General features: G+C 35.8%; 1 protein-coding gene across 1 annotated transcript in view; it reads right to left on the reverse strand.

Moving 5' to 3' along the window:
* LOC116508157 (calpain-13-like) overlaps window positions 1-16,258 on the reverse strand; it is a 93,317-nt gene that overhangs the window by 43,202 nt on the left and 33,857 nt on the right. The window contains exons 5-8 of the mRNA XM_032216667.1: window positions 12,353-12,486; window positions 9,101-9,275; window positions 5,443-5,517; window positions 1,044-1,129 (exon numbers count right to left, since the gene is read on the reverse strand). Of these exons, the coding sequence (XP_032072558.1) occupies window positions 1,044-1,129; window positions 5,443-5,517; window positions 9,101-9,275; window positions 12,353-12,486 (470 nt within the window). The remainder of the gene's footprint in view (window positions 1-1,043; window positions 1,130-5,442; window positions 5,518-9,100; window positions 9,276-12,352; window positions 12,487-16,258) is intronic.

The following is a 16,258-nucleotide window of genomic DNA, read 5'->3' on the forward strand; positions in this document are numbered from 1 at the left end:
TTATTCCCATGGAAAGCAATGAAGCTTAATAATACTTTTTTTGTTTTATTTCATTTCGTTTTTTTGGATTGAACCCAGGGTAATTCTAGCAAATTGTTTCTAAATGTGATGAAGGAAAATACTATACAATGTCTGAAATTAGAAACCAGATGATAACCTGCCAAAATTGAATAGCTGGCAAGGCTAAAGGGAGCTATTTCAGTTTCTCCAAGCTATAATTTTAGCAGCCGAGATGGACTATTTACTACCATGGCAGGTTGCAATGTTGGTTTCCTTTCCTCCCACATTTTTAACTTATATTTATAAATAATAGATCTCCTACTGTCTGTGGTCTTGCTAGCAGCAATAAACAGCTGTCACAATGCTTTTCTTGGCACCTCCTACTGTTCCCTTGCCAGAGATGGTGATGGCGGGAGTGGCGACAACAGAGGATCTCTGCTTCTACAACTACTTTTCAAGCATTTTAGGGCAGCTGAAAGATCAGTTTCCAGCTTAGAATCTTTTAGATCAGGAGTGTCTAATGTTGGCAACTTTAAGACATGTGACCTTCAGTTCCCAGAATTCCCTGGCCAGAAGAGGAATAGGGAATTCTGGGAGTTGAAATCCACAGCTGTTGATATTGCCAAAGTTGGACATCCCTGTTCTGGATTATTTGGCTTCATGATTTCTGTATCCTTGCCCACAGACATATTGGCTGAGGGTTTGTATAGATATAGTACATAAAAGTTATCATTCGTCCAATTTAAATTTGCCTCTAAGTGCAAATTGCGGTAACAATTCAATTTGGGGTGGGGGACGAAACAATTAATCAAAAATGGTAAGATCTGGCATTATCCGAATGAAGATAAATGAAATAGAAATGCCTAGTGATGTCTTGAATTTTAATATAGAGCATGAAATGCCGACCCTTGGGTTGCAAGATTAGTTCTTGCTAAAGTATTATCATTCCAGGCCCATTCGTGCTAAGTCTTAAAAGAGTGTTCTCATTCCAAGAACTCAAGGGAGTCATCTTTCTTAAGAGATAAAAGGTTGCAAAATCATACTGATCACTCCAAGCTCCATTCCATTCCACAGTGCCCCACGGATTCCAAAGTCTGATTAGAGGTTCTTTCCTGTACATGTAAGGAACCTATTAGAAAGAAAGGAAGGGAAACTTTGTATATTTGGCATGAGGGAAGATATTTTATATTTATATTTTGGTGGATATCTCTTGAAGTATCTTTAGATAAAGATAGATGTGATTCTGTTATGGAAATCCTTTTCTGAACAGGGATAGTTTAGAGGTCAGACCATTATACCCCCTATTCAGAATATCAAATCCTATCAGAATTAATCCTGATCCCAAGGATACTACTAGACCAAATTTATAGATATAAGTCCTTTCTCTTCATATTAACATTTATTATTGAAAATAAAGTGAAGATGACCAGCAGTAAAATAATTCAAATAGGTCAGTTACAGTGGTGATGGGTACAATATTGGAAGATCTGAAGGGCCAGGTTAAGAAGAGATCATCCTGGAAAATATCGAGCGTCAACACTGAATCTATCAACGCTAATCAATCAACATTTATTACAAAAAAAAAAGTAACCTGCCTATTTATGAAAATTTCAATTTGGGTTTTGGGTGATATGCAGATCTCTAGAAAAAAAACTGAAGTTTCTTTTAGGAGGCATTGCTTTATGCATTTCTACTTATGAATAAATAAGAAACATAAAAAGCTTCCAAGGAGATACATAATACATCTAAAAGATCTGTCATCTTGGAATATATTCACTGAATTCTGAATTTGACTCTCATTTGATATTAACCTCTCTGTCTCAGTATCTAAGTGCTATCTGTTCACACTTTGAATGTATTTTTTTCTCTAACTATACTTATTGCCAAAAAGGTATCCCTCAAGGTCATTTTAGGATCCCTTTTCATATAAGACTTGAAATGTTTTGCTTAAGAAATATATATCAGTAATAAATTCTGGAGAGGTGGAGAGAACTAGCTCAGTTTTCAGGCAACTCTTAGAAATAACCAACATTTCTCCCTTGTTCTTACAACTAATTCAGCCATGTCACCCAGCTGCTTTGACCTCCACTCCTAACTCAGCACTGTTTCAGCCTGTGATGACTCTACATGGAGAGTGACTGACATGAGCCAGCAACTTATATAACTGCGATGCCATCATTTTATATCTCAGAAATTGCTACACATCATATCCATCCACAGGGTAATTCAGGTTAGTTTTCTCGGTATAATCAGTACTATACAGTGGGGGAAAATGAACTTCTGCATATAAACCAAATCCTTCAATCTTTTTTGTTTGAGGGTTGATTAGAATAACCTGAGAATATCATGAGAATTTCACCTCTCTACAGAGAAATCATTGGTAGATAAGTGCAGTATTATCTAGTGTAGTTCCTGGTATGGAGCCAGTGGTTAATGCATCACCTTAATCATAAAAGTTTATGGCTTAAGCAAAGTCATTATAATAATTAAAGTTTTTATGCTTAAAGGGAATATATTAAATCATAATACTGAATGAATATCATTATCTGTTTAATCATATATTCTGTACAACAGTGGTATCATTCTTGGCTTCAAAAGTGCTTTATGCAAATGCAAAAAAAAATACTATTTTTTTTCTCATAGGGGATTGGAATGTCACTACAGTAACAGATTTCACATATAATAGTCCTATCCCCTATGAGAAAAAATAGCATTTTTTGTCTGTAGTGTTGGTGGGAAAGGTATCTGAAAGAAGTGTCTGTGTTGTAGCCACATCTGTAAATCCTGATAATTAAGCTAGCCCACTGGATTTGCTATTTAAATTTTCCATAAGACTCATGAAATACTTCTCACAGTCATCTAATGTAGAACTCTTTTTTCCATGACCCATTATCCATAGGTCTAGAAGGAAACCCATTAGAAGTTACATTGTGAAAGTCTTCTTCAAAAATGGAGCTGGTATTCAAAGGGAAATGTCTTCATAATATATTTGGCTGTTTAACTCTAGATCAAGAGTTTTGCAAGACAATGGATGTCAACATCTGTTGTCACCACTGTGCCCTTCTCTCCCTCTGCAGAAAGCCAGATCAATTCTGTATCTCATATTAAGGGGTAGGCTTGCTGCTACTGATGTGAGGAAAACCAGAGGATTAGATAAAGTCGCTGTCTTTCAAGACCTTTTCTCTTGTCATTGTGGATATTAGCATCAGAAATTATGTCTCCGGTGGGATGAAAACTAACCCCATCCTGATCCTCTTAGCTGCAATAGCGTCTTTGCTTTCTTTCACAATTGTTGGATTATTTCTTCTGGCTAAATTGATCTACTCTGGAGAAGATGATATTAATATTTGGGGATGGCAAAGGCTTGTGCTTTGGAAGAATAAGCCTGAGTAAATGACTTTTTCATCCTATTCCAAATTTCTGACCCTCTGTTTCAATGTAAACAGCAAAGCTGAGCTTGAGCTTGGGCTATGTAGCATAACGCACATTTCTAGGGTAGTTGTCAATGGATGTGGTTTTATTATCCTTTAAGGGATGTATAATTCTATTAAGTTTTCTATCAAATAGAAAAGGACCTTTAAGGCTTCAGCAGCAGACTTTCTGGGAAACCGAAATTACATTCAATCTTTCTTGCTGCCCCTCTGTCTTTTATTACACAAAAGTATGATCCTTGTTCCCAGAAAATGAGAGAGAGATATTTTCAATGCAGATGAATTTTCTATTGAATATATATGTGTGTGCATGTGTATTTACTATGAGATTACACACCTATCAAAGCAAACATAGGCTGTTTGCATGAAAGTTGAAAGCATGAAAATAGCATGCCATTCAAAGCAGCAATCATTTTTAGTGCTACTCTCATTTTTTAAATTCTGGAATGGAATGGAAATCAAGGCCATGGAACATCCAAGTGGTTTCTTGCATAGACATTATATAGATTTAGCCATGCTTAACTTCAGCATCATGCATGAACTATCATGTGCTATCAAATCAATCTATACTACTCAATGTTCTTATCTATAGAGGGCAATTGTTACCTGAGAAACAGCCTGTTATTCAGAGATTGTTGTAGGGGTGATGTCATTCCAAGACTCAGAACAAACAGTTCCCCCACCCTCTTTTGGTGTATCACAACAAACGTACCTACTACACATGTGGACATTATGAACATGTTTAACAGGGAAGATTTCAGAAACGGTGCAGTGATGCTACACTATTGCACCTCCTGCAGAAAATAACAAAGAACCCCATTTTCTGCCCTTCCTAAGTAACTCTGGGTCCTACAACCTGACTCTCCCACTTTTTGTGTTGTAACTGAAATAAACCTCAGAGCTTTTCCTTTTCCTTGCAGTTGAATTGCAGGATGCATTTTACATCGGCTTCGGCTGTGGAATAGTTTTTTCGGTGCCTAGAAAGCCAACAGAAATTGCTCTGACTTATACCATAGGGTTAGATGATGATGGTGACAACAATGATGATAATGATAATAAGAATGCAGCCCACCCTTTTTTCACATAGAAAAAAAGGAGATGTGGTGGGAGATTTTTGGTTATTGTCTGATGTAACTGCTCAATTCCTGGCAGTTGAATTACATGAATATTGATGCCTTCTCAACAAACAGAATGAAGAATCCTTCTTGGGCCGCTATGCAGGCATTTAAATGAAAGTGCAGAAACTGGCAGTTGGCCAATGACTCATTAAATTAATACCTTAAAGGAGCATCTGTCATGCTCTTTTCAGGAAATCTTGTGAGTCCTCATCAAAATCACCTGCAGCTATAGATTTGAGTGTTGCTGTGGCAACTCCATTTTTTTGGCAGCTTGTCCTTGAGCAAGGTGGCTCTGCCTTGTATCAGATCAATCATTTGTCCTGTGAGGTCACACTAGCATCCTTAAAATATCTACTTAGGTTATAGAATGTTATTTCTATTACGTGGTTGCCAACCCTTGAAATCTTCTGACATTAAGAATGAACCCTAAGCAGCTTACTAGTTCTCACTGCATTGAACACAATCAATTTGCTTATGATAGTTTCAAATTAAATTATCTCCATGGAATGAACCTACTTATGTCTTCATTCATTTACATTCTGTTAGCCTCTTAACATTTGCTGGGGTTTCTTTTTCAGTAGCAAGTTATCTTTTAGTACCATTGGCTTAGACAATAAATATTAACTATGAGCTTAGAGTTCTTAATCCTTTACTTGAAAACAGGGCATTGGCAGACTATGGACTTGACTAATCATTTATTTTTTACTCCAACCAAAAGTTGTTTGGAGTACTTTTGGAAAGCAGGACTGAAGTGGTGGAATCACTATGAGGAAAGGAATATTGTCTTCTGGTTCATAAAGCAATATATCGACAAAAATAAAGGGGAAAAACAGTAGGACAGTTGCCAGTTAGAAGATAAGACAATGGGGAAAGGAGAGATTTATTCATTTTACCTCTCTGGCATCTGTAACAGCATAGACATGTTGCTGCACAATTCCATTCTCCAATATTTGGCTACCCGGCTTTTTCTGAAAGAGTACAAAACAGTTTTATTCTCTCCAAAACATTTACATTTGGTCCAACAATTTCATTTTGATGGCACAGTGGCTCAGTGGTTAAAAGGCTGGGCTTGTTGGCTGGAAAGCCCAGGTTCAAGCCCCAATGTTACACAACAGGGTGAGTTCCTGTGCTCACCTAAGCTTCTGCCCACTTAGCAGTTTAAAACATGAAAGTAGATAAATAGGTCCCACTTCTGTGAAAAGGTAACAGCCACCTGACCACAGCAATGTCTTCAGACAACACTGGCTCAATTACCTTGAAATGGAGATGAGCACCGCTCCCTATAATGGCAACAACTAATAGAGCAAAATCCACAGGTTTTCATTTATCTTTTTAAAAAATGGGAACAAAAATCTGGATCTTTTTTCATGGGAGAGGCACAGCCACCACTAAAATTATGGGTGCTTACCCTTAGGATATGTACTACTTATGGCACAAGCATAATTGAGCTAAATCAGCTGAATAGCTTTGACTTGCCACCTGCTGAGTTTGATAAGCTCCCTATTTTTTAAAGCAACGTAAGCAGTGAAAAGAAGGGGTTTACTTAAGAGCGCTACAAGGCATATGCATTTTAATTTGCCTCTTCTGCTTTTGAGAAAGGATGATCTACTTCCCCTCTAGCAGAGTAAATTTCTGGATCTCATTTTTGTTCCTAAGAAAGTCTGCTTAAGCCCAAATAGTACACTATTACTGAGAGTTAGCAGAGGCAAATGGGAATTGTATTTCAGAAAATATATAAGCTGATCAAAGACCCTTCCAGCTTTGTTTAACCTTTAATAAGTGTGATGAGTTTATAGCAGCACTGGGCTCTGTATACATAGGCATTGGATTTTCTCTGGTGCTCCATGAAATGACCGAGAAATAGAGGATAAGATGTAGAAATATTTCTGCAGAAAGCGTGCTGTGACTGTATGCCAATATTTTTTTGAAGTTTTAAAGAAAGCTAGAAAAACATTTCTTAACAACCTTATGCATCAGGGTTTTTCCCACTTTTTTGGTGGGGTGGGATGATAAATGCTAGCCGTGGTTGTTTGTTTGTTTGTTTGTTTGTTTGTTTGAGAGAGAGAGAGAGAGAGATTTGAGAGATTTATTAGATTTATATGCTGCCCTTCTCCCAAGGACTCGGGGCAGCGTTACAACAATTAAAAGAAACACATGATATAAAAGTTAAAAAAAATGGAATATCCCTAACCCAATTAAAATTGACAATACTTTTTTTTTTAAAAAAAACGAATTAAAATTAACAGTGATCAATACTGTATTTTGTTTTGTTCAGGCCAGGCTGGCTTGCTGGAAAAGCTAACTTTTTAGGGCGCGTCGGAAGGAACGGAGGTCGGGGATTATACAAAGCAATAGCAATAGCAGTAGACTTATATACCGCTTCATAGGCCTTTCAGGCCTCTCTAAGCGGTTTACAGAGAGTCAGCATATTGCCCCCAACAATCTGGGTCCTCATTTTACCCACCTCGGAAGGATGGAAGGCTGAGTCAACCCTGAGCCGGTGAGATTTGAACCGCTGACCTGCTGATCTAGCAGTAGCCTGCAGTGCTGCATTTAACCACTGCGCCACCTTGACAAAGGTCCGGGGGCAGCTCATTCCAGAGGAAAGGCGCTCCCACAGAGAAGGCCCTCCCCCTGGGGGTTACTAGCTGACACTTTCTGGCCAACGGCACCCTGAGGAGGCCAACTCTGTGTTTGCTTGTTTCCAGCCTTTATTATTTTTACAAATCACTCAAGTTGGCAAACACCCACAATACTTCTTCCTCCTCCTGTTTTCCGCACAACAATCCTGTGAGATGAGTTGAGCTAAGAATGAATGACTGGGCCAAAGTCAGTCAGTCAGTGACTCAGTCAATCAATCAATCAATCAATCAATCAATTAGAATAGAGCTGAAAGGGACCTTTGAGGTCTTCTACTCCAACCCCTTACTCAAACTGGAGACCCCATTTCAGACAAGTAAATATTCAGTCTCTTCTTAAAAACCTCCAGTGATGATGACTTTTATGGTTACGGTATCACAATCTTCCAATTTCTAGCCTGATCTCTTAACCCCTAGGCCAAACTGACTCTCAACTGACTTCTTCTTCTTCTAAATGTAGATTAACCACCCATAATGGATTCTGTTGGAACTGAACATTCCAAATACTTTCTTATGAAATTTTGAGTTAGCTTAATTTATATCTCTATTATGGGTGGTTAATCTACATTTAGAAGAAGAAGAAGAAGAAGAAGAGAGGAGAGGAGGAGGAGGAGGAGGAGGAGGAGGAGGAGGAGGAGGAGGAGGAGAAGGATGATGATGATGATGATGATGATGATGATGACGACATCATTCTGGATTTAGTAGTGCATAGGGAATCCAATTCCACCAATTCCTATTTCAGTAAAAGACCAGAAAAATAAAATCCTCCATCCCAAACTTGCTAATAAATGCCATCTTATAAATGTCAACTTGAATAATTGAACTTCCTATTCTTCCTTTTCCCTCTATTCCCTATCCTTTTACGTCTTTTTATTGGCGGTTGTGAACTAGCTTTAGAATTTAGTGTTCTTTTTAAATTGAAATGAGCTGCTTTGGGAAACAATAGTTAATCGAAGAACAGAATCAAATATAGGAAGTAAGTAAATGAACAACAAGGTATGTAAAGGATCCTATATGATCTGACAGGCTGCAAGGACATTATTGAGATCAAATTAAGTCCTAAGGGCAGAACATGTTTAAATGTTGTTATCCAAGCCACTCCACTTATACCTGCCCATTTGTATTACTACATCCAACTTACACTATTGGAAGCAGTATTGAAAGAAGAAAAGCATTCTGACTAACTCTTTAGGATTTTAAATATGGGAGAATGCCAGTTGAGATTCCAAGGCAACCTGTGCCCTGTTGCATCATCATTACTTAACCTCCTTCCTTACCTAAAAACAGTAACGGAATGACGACAGGTGGGCAAAAAAGGAATGGGCACAACAGTAACTTTCAACTTCCTGCTGGCTGCCCCATTGATTTTCTTTGTGGGAAGTTGGCTGGGAGCACTGGAAATCCTCCCTCCCTCCTGTTTTTGTCAGAAAGTCAACAGAACCCAGAAAAAAGCACATCCCAGTTTTATATATGATCTGCACATGTAACAAGGAGCAGTGCCAAACAAGTTTAATCTTCCACAGACAGTTGTTGACTCTGAAGTCCTAACTCCACTTGGTTCCTTTAGTCAAATCAAAATTTTCTATGGATTGGAGCTCCCAACTTTCTAGTATTATCGTGTGATCACATATGTTTGGTGGATCAACAGAAGTATTAGTTCATATTCTTGCTTTCTGGCATTCTTCTTAGCAGTATCCAAACTGTGAATTGTTTTCCACCATGAAAGCATCATTTGTGTCCCACATGCATCATTTTTTAAAATTTTCCAAGAACCTTCCATCAAAACTGTACATTGTAATGGTTGTTGTTTTGATAGCTAAAGGATTTGTTCTAGTAATTTTAGAGAAACTATTCTGAGAATCTCTTCTGAACAGCAGGCTGCCAATCTCTGTAAAGCTAACTTTTAACTTACCATTTGAGGAGTGCTGCATGCCATGACACAGCCTGATAAAGCAGCAGTTTTCATTATTTCAAACAAATGATCAGTAGTCCTTCCAAGATTGTATGTCATCTGGACCCCACCTGTGAGATCCACAAAAGCTTCAGAGATAAAACCATAGTGCAACTTCTCATAAGAACCACGCAATCTAGAAGCAAAGGGAAGACATTCAAGGTAGCAAACATGAAACAACACAAAATGTTTATATGCATAGAAATATGAAAGGATATGGATAGTTAGAGAAGTTCAGGCAGGTTAATGGTAAATGTTCTTTCTAGCACCACTAATGTGCTCTGTTAAGTCAGACTAGAAATAGAAACACAGCTTTAAACTGAGAGAATATTTATATTACATTGTCATTTTTGATTTACCTAATAGGCTAGATAATCTTTTTTCTTTCTTTGTCAATTAAAAGTCAGTAAATCCATTATACTATATATTTGTTAATGGTTCATTGTTTTAGATTTATTTCATTTCTCAATTCAACACAAACAGTAAGTCTTTCTTTGATTCTAATTCATCTCTTTTTCTTTTTCTTTTCCTTCCTTCTTTGCTTTCTTGTTTCCTTGCTTCCTTGCTTGCTTCCTTCCTTCCTTCCTTCCTTCCTTCCTTCCTTCCTTCCTTCCTTCCTTCCTTCCTTCATATAAATCAGACGTGGGTTGCTCCTGGTTCAGTCCAGATTGGGTGAACCAGTAGTAGCAGCGGCGGAAGGCTCTGCCCACCCACCTGGATGCTTCTGCGTATGCACAGAAGCGTCACGCACACATGACCATGAACACGAGCAAACCAGTAGTAAAAAAAAAACTTGAAATAGAAGCAGCTTTTGGAAATATTTACTTGGCATAAGCTTCCTCAAGCATAAAATCTTCTACAAGAAAAAGTTGTAGAAAGATTTGCTTCTTCTCTGCATTTGTCAGACTCTCCAAATAACTTCTAAAAACTTTCCTTTTGTTTTCTTTTCTTACAAATCTTTGTCCCCAGATAAGCCTTTATACATTGTTTAATGCAACAATTACATAATACATCACATACTGAAAGATAAAACAACACCCTTGGTTACAACCTGAAGTTAAAAACATTTTCTCTGTTAGAAGGAGATCCACCACAGATAAGTAAACAGGAAAAATAGAATAAAATTAAGCACAGCCTAGGCATTTATTTTTTGCTCCATTTTTATTTAGTTCACATCATCAAATATTCCTCAGATAGTGGCATAACACATACCAAAAACCATGTTTCAAGTTTTTGTTTTATTTTATTTTGAGTTTGTATTTATTAATGCAAAAGAAAAAAAGAAGAATCAGAGTTCATTACAATAGTAACATATGCCATTTAATAAAAGTAAGTACTGTACTCAATCTGAGCTTTATCCTGTATTTAAAAGAATGGAAATCCATGGTCTATTTTATTTAAAACTAATGTCCTCAATCTAGCATTTTCCTTTTTATTTCTTTGTTAACTTTTTTCTTGTCTTGCTTGTACTTTTTGCTTTGCTGTGCTTTCTTTCTTTTTTTCTTTCTTTTGTTTATATTAGTTTTTATCTTCTTTTTAAAAAGATATGTGCGTATGTGCATGTGCATGTGCATGTGCATGTGCATGTGCATGTGTATGTGTATGTGTATGTGTATGTGTATGTGTATGTGTATGTGTATGTGTATGTATATGCTTAGCACTGGCTCAATACTTTCACCCACTGAAAGTTTGGTATTTTGGGTCTTGATCGCAACCATGACCCCACCAACTTTGTGACTGATTTACATTGTACTCTGTATAATCTTCACAGGGCTGCATTGCAATTTAAGGAAGTTATTTCCCAGCCTCTGGAATTAAAAATGCATGAAAAGAAACAATAAGAAAAGTCTATCACTATTGTTTTGCTTGATTGCCATAAATGTTACTAGTAATGGCAGTAAATTTGAATAGATTGCCTTAGTTAGCTATTTATTTGTTTGTCCATTTCACAAAAATGATTCTGCAAGGCATACAAAAATTAGAACAAATGCTACAAAGTTTCTTGGTAAGTTCCCCACCCCCACCCTCAGTGTTGTGCCAGACCACTTCTTGCTGCTGTTAGGCATGCATGCAATATCTTAATAAATTATTATGCTTTCCATTTATGTCTTTTGGGGAACATACCTAATAAAAATATTTATGGTCTAAATTCTAGTTTTATTTTTAGAATTTTTTGAATGTTTTGGTGTACTTTTTCCGGTTCTTCCGATGATGTGATAAAATATTCCTTTCTTATTGTAGCATTTCCAATATTTATTGTTGAATGATTTTTCCACTTTGGTAATCATTCATTAGATTCTGTTCCAGTTTGTAGCTTGGAATAAACTTCGTGATTCCTCCTCCCTAGTTTTTCCTATTGTTCCATTGTTATTACTTCTTTAAAAGTTTTGCATTCATTTGATCATACAATTTTTATTTTGTTCTATCTCGGTGTCATATTTTCAATAACAATTTTAAATATGCCATAACATTATCTTAATTCTTTATCAGTATTTCCAATTCTGACATCTTTGGGCTGTGTTAAGCTTCAAAGTATATTCACCATTGTTTACACAACAGATTTCCTCATATTTTGTTGGCAACCATGGCTGGCATCTTGAAAGGCCAGGGATTGGTTGGGCTCCTATCATTATAGCTAAGTGACCTGACTTTGAATTGGTCTTAAAGATTGGTCAATCATATCAACAATAACACAACTCACTAACCTTGTGAGAGACTAAAAGGTCTGGGGATATTTCCAGGGGAAAGCAATGGGGAAGCCAGATTCAATTAACAATTGTTTTATTAACTTAATAACTAAGTAGTAGTTTACCTAACAACTGTGGCAAAATGGTGCAAAATTCATTTAACATCTGTCTTGCTTAGCAACATAATTTTGGGGCTCAATTGTCAAGGACTACCGGTAAACATATGAGTTTTAAATGAAACAGGAAGATAATTTTTTTCCCATTGGTGGCCTCATGATTTTTTCTATTCAGAATCTGTTAAAGATATCAATATATTGAAACCTGGGTTGGTGATTGTACTAGTCAGTGACTGTGACCAAAGACATACTGTATCTATCTATCTTTTGAATAAGAATTATTTTTTGGCAGTATGCTTGTTATGTTTAAATATGGAATTATTGTCTGCAATCCTGTCTAAACAGACTACAGTGGTGAGACATAAGCTTAAGCAAAACCTCAAATAGAAGCAGCTTTTGGAAATATTTACTTGGCATAAGCTTTCTCAAGCAGAGGTGGCCAGAATTCATTCTTGCTCCTGGGATGAACTGATAAGTAATTTCCATCAATGAAAGGCAGTCGGTCGTCTATCACCACATCAACCCAGCTTCCAAAATACCAGAACTACAAAACAAAAGAAAGAAATGTAATTTTGGATAAACAGGTTTTTTTAATGATAGCACATCATAAAATGTCATAAAAGCACATCAATTATTTTTTAAAATAATTGTTTTTATAGTTCTTTCCTATCCTTTGGAAGTCAAGGATATGTTTATGGAAGTATCTTTTCATTATAAATCCACAAGAACCTCTTGAGCTAGACCCAATTGGGAGAAAATGCGTGTTTGGAAATTAACAGGAAGTTTCATGATTGAGTGGAGATTAATTTTTTTAAAGAAGTGTATATGCAAAATGAAAGAAAGAGCATAAACAGAGAGAGAGAGAAAAAGGACCCTCCTCTAAATTTATACATCTCTTAATGAAACAAAGTTAATTTTACATGTATATCCATATCTAGTTATACAATTGAATTAATAACATTTAAGTCTGTCTAATTTAGAAACAAGTGGGGAATTAAACATATAAACTACTTTATGTACATACTTTTCTTACCTTATAGTTGATAAAATAGATTTAGAAGGAAATTGCTGGAATATAAGGAATTACGTTCTTCAGACCATTACATAGCTTTTTGAGAATAATTACCTTTAAAATTTGTATCATTTAATGTTATACTGTACAAGAACACTGCATCCATTGCAACTGTCTTCATGTTAATTTCAAAATTACTGGAAAATACTAATGATCGCTTACAACCAATGAATTTTCCAAAACAAAATTAATGTTGTCAGTGAATCAAGGCTTTTATCTGGATTTCCCCAGTCTAACATCTTAACCAGGAGTCTGGCTTTAGGAAGTGTCTAGAGAAATTTCCTACAGCCAGGGAGGAAATATTAACCTTGGCCCTGAATAATTTCATAGATTAATAAAGTATTATAATGAGCCTTGCAGTATTAGACTACAAATTAGTCTCCTGTTTTTAACAACAAACATCCAGGAGTTTTAAGGACACTAACAATGACAACATAAAATCCTTCTATGTTGATTCTGTTTTTACATGCCTCAGCAAGAAATATTCAAAGATATATTGCATCTGAATCTATAGTTATGATCATAACTGAATCCATCTAATCCCATTTTAAAGTTCCTATACTTAACTCCGCATTTATGACAGCCAATTCTATAAGGTAATTACACTGTGACTAATGAATTGGGTGTTTTAATCTATCTTGAATCAAATTGGTTTCACTGACCCAGACTCTAGAAATTTACTCTAGTTAAAGTATTCCACTTCTTTTCTTACAACAAAGAAAAAAAATCCCAACTTTGAACTAATTTAGTCTTTCCTCTAAATCAGTGGTTCCCAAACTTGGCAACTTTAAGACTTGTGGACTTCAGCTCCCAGAATTCTCCAGCCAGTTTGGGAACCACTGCTCTAAATCATCATTAACAACAACAAAAAAAACTGTTTCTTCTTTTTACAGAATGAAATTTTGCATTTTTATGCTGCATCTCTATCATTTTTTTCAATAATTATATCTATAAGAGATTATACCATAATCTCACAACGTAGGCATTATATGTAATACAAAATAGGGAGATTGAATACTGGAGGATAGTTATCTAAAACTCCTGAATCTAAGGATGGTCTTCTCAGAAGGGCATACACTCCTTCTCAAACAATTTTCTTTCAGAAAGCAGTAAATCACTTATTTAAATATAAAAATGGAGGGATATTATACAATAGAATGATGCGTATTTGTATTTATTGTAGAATTATTGTGTGACTCATTGATTAAAACAGTCTAAGAGATAAACTGCTTTTCAAACACCCTAGATAACAAAGATAGTATGTGAAACTAATTACTTTTTTTTAAAAAAGAAAAACCTTCATTATCCACAAGCATTATATACTCAACAACTATTGATTAAGCATGAGTTGCTTGGTTCCTTTTGCCAGATCATAAAATGGACTGTGTCTACAATGAAATTCAATAGTTAAAAGCTATTATTTTACCTATGAAAGAAAGGGATTCTACTGGCCACTTAAGCAGCTGGACGGCACAGGTGTTCATCTATCAAGTACAGCTGATGAATTGTTTCAAGAAAGGAGTAAAGGAAGCCTTCACTACAGACAAACCAAAGAATCCATTTCTGCCATCATTAGCAGCCTAATGGAGTGTGTCATGACTTTGCTAGCTCTATGGGACAAATCTCCATAGCTGTAAAACAAAGACATAAACTAAAGTATGAGGGATCAATGTTGGCATTGAATGGTTGCTTAGATGGGGAGCTTTAAAAGATCCAGGGCAGAACAGAATGAAGCCCTTGGAAGGTCATGTCTTTGGAAGTCACAAAGAAACATGAGGGGGGTGATCTTGTCATACTGTCAATTAATAAGTAATAATGAAGTAAAAATAGGCCTGAAGGTTTTATGTGAGTATGAAATTAAAAGCACTATGCATGAAAGCAAATAATGTTTAGTGCATGGTTCGACATTGAATAAGTCAAGGAAGGGAGATGTATTTATGAATCAATATATGGGGAAAGCTTGTGATGATATTAGAGGAGTTTAAGTTGGAGATGTGACTGCATGTGTACTTTTGTGTGCAGATAATGTGTGTTGTTGATGGAGAATATAAACCTGTAACAAACTTTAGCTTGCATAATGGTCTGAAAATTAGTTTATCGAAAAACAAAGCCTTTGATGGGGAAATGGAGCAAATTGCTGCAAGTTATACATAAATGGTAAAGACTAGTGAAAGTAGATTTTATATACCTGAATACAATGTTTAATAAAGATTAGGAAATGGTGGAGAACTTTTTAAGAATACAAATGTTTGTAGAAAAGTAATATAGCTATGTGCTGAGATAGCAAGGAACACTTTTTGTTGCTACTGTTGGCAGAATATAAAATACTTACATGTAGTGATGTGCTTCTGCCCAATTTGTTTTATGAGAATGCAAGTTTAAGTGGAAAAAAACCTAATTTGTTTTGAATTATGAAGTTGAATGCAGTGGGAATGGAGTACTTAAGTAGTGTGTGATAAAAGAAGAAGCGATGGGTTCAAGAATAGATGGGTGCTAAATGAATGTGGACAAACAGGCAAGTGAATTATCACTATGTAAAAAATGTGTTAAGATGCCTTAGAGAGGCAGAGAGAGAGAATGAATGAGGAGTGAATTGTAAAACAAATATATGAAGAGTGAGAGAAGATGAATACCTAGAATGTTATGGGTGGGCGGGAACTGATGAGATCCTGAAAAAGAGAATTGTGAGAAGCTTAGAAAATAAAATGCAAAATATAAATTGTGTATGAAAACAGTGGAAGTAAGGATGGTTGAAAAGGATAAAAAAGTATCAAGGTATAATAAATAGGGTTGGCATAGTTTTAGCTACTATGTTTTTCTTCTTTTGTCTTATCTCATGCTTTTTAATTCCTTTGGTTTAGTGTTTCTTGTATCTTCTGTGCACTCAGCATAAGATTGCTTACCCTGAAAGAAAATAGTGTCCCGGGGATGCATGTAGCAAAGGTAGATAGGTAAGTAGATTTCTTTATTTTTTATTTTATTTGTTTTTTAAAAAAGAACATTCTTCACAAAGTTGCAGAAAAACCAATTAGCAGTTACTAGTTGTTACCTGCAACTTTGAAGAGATAATATAAAAATATTACAGAGAAGAGCTTTTGATTTAGAGGTTGTTTTTCTTTGCTTCAGTTTGATCTTGCAGGAAGAAATATAGATTGTAGGAATAGAGGAAACGTTTGGTAAAGACATGTGCAATAAAATGCCATGATCTCAGTATTTGGTTACCTTGAATACCTATGAGCTCACC

The sequence above is a fragment of the Thamnophis elegans genome, chromosome 4, assembly GCF_009769535.1.
Source record: "Thamnophis elegans isolate rThaEle1 chromosome 4, rThaEle1.pri, whole genome shotgun sequence".
Lineage (NCBI taxonomy): Eukaryota > Metazoa > Chordata > Lepidosauria > Squamata > Colubridae > Thamnophis > Thamnophis elegans.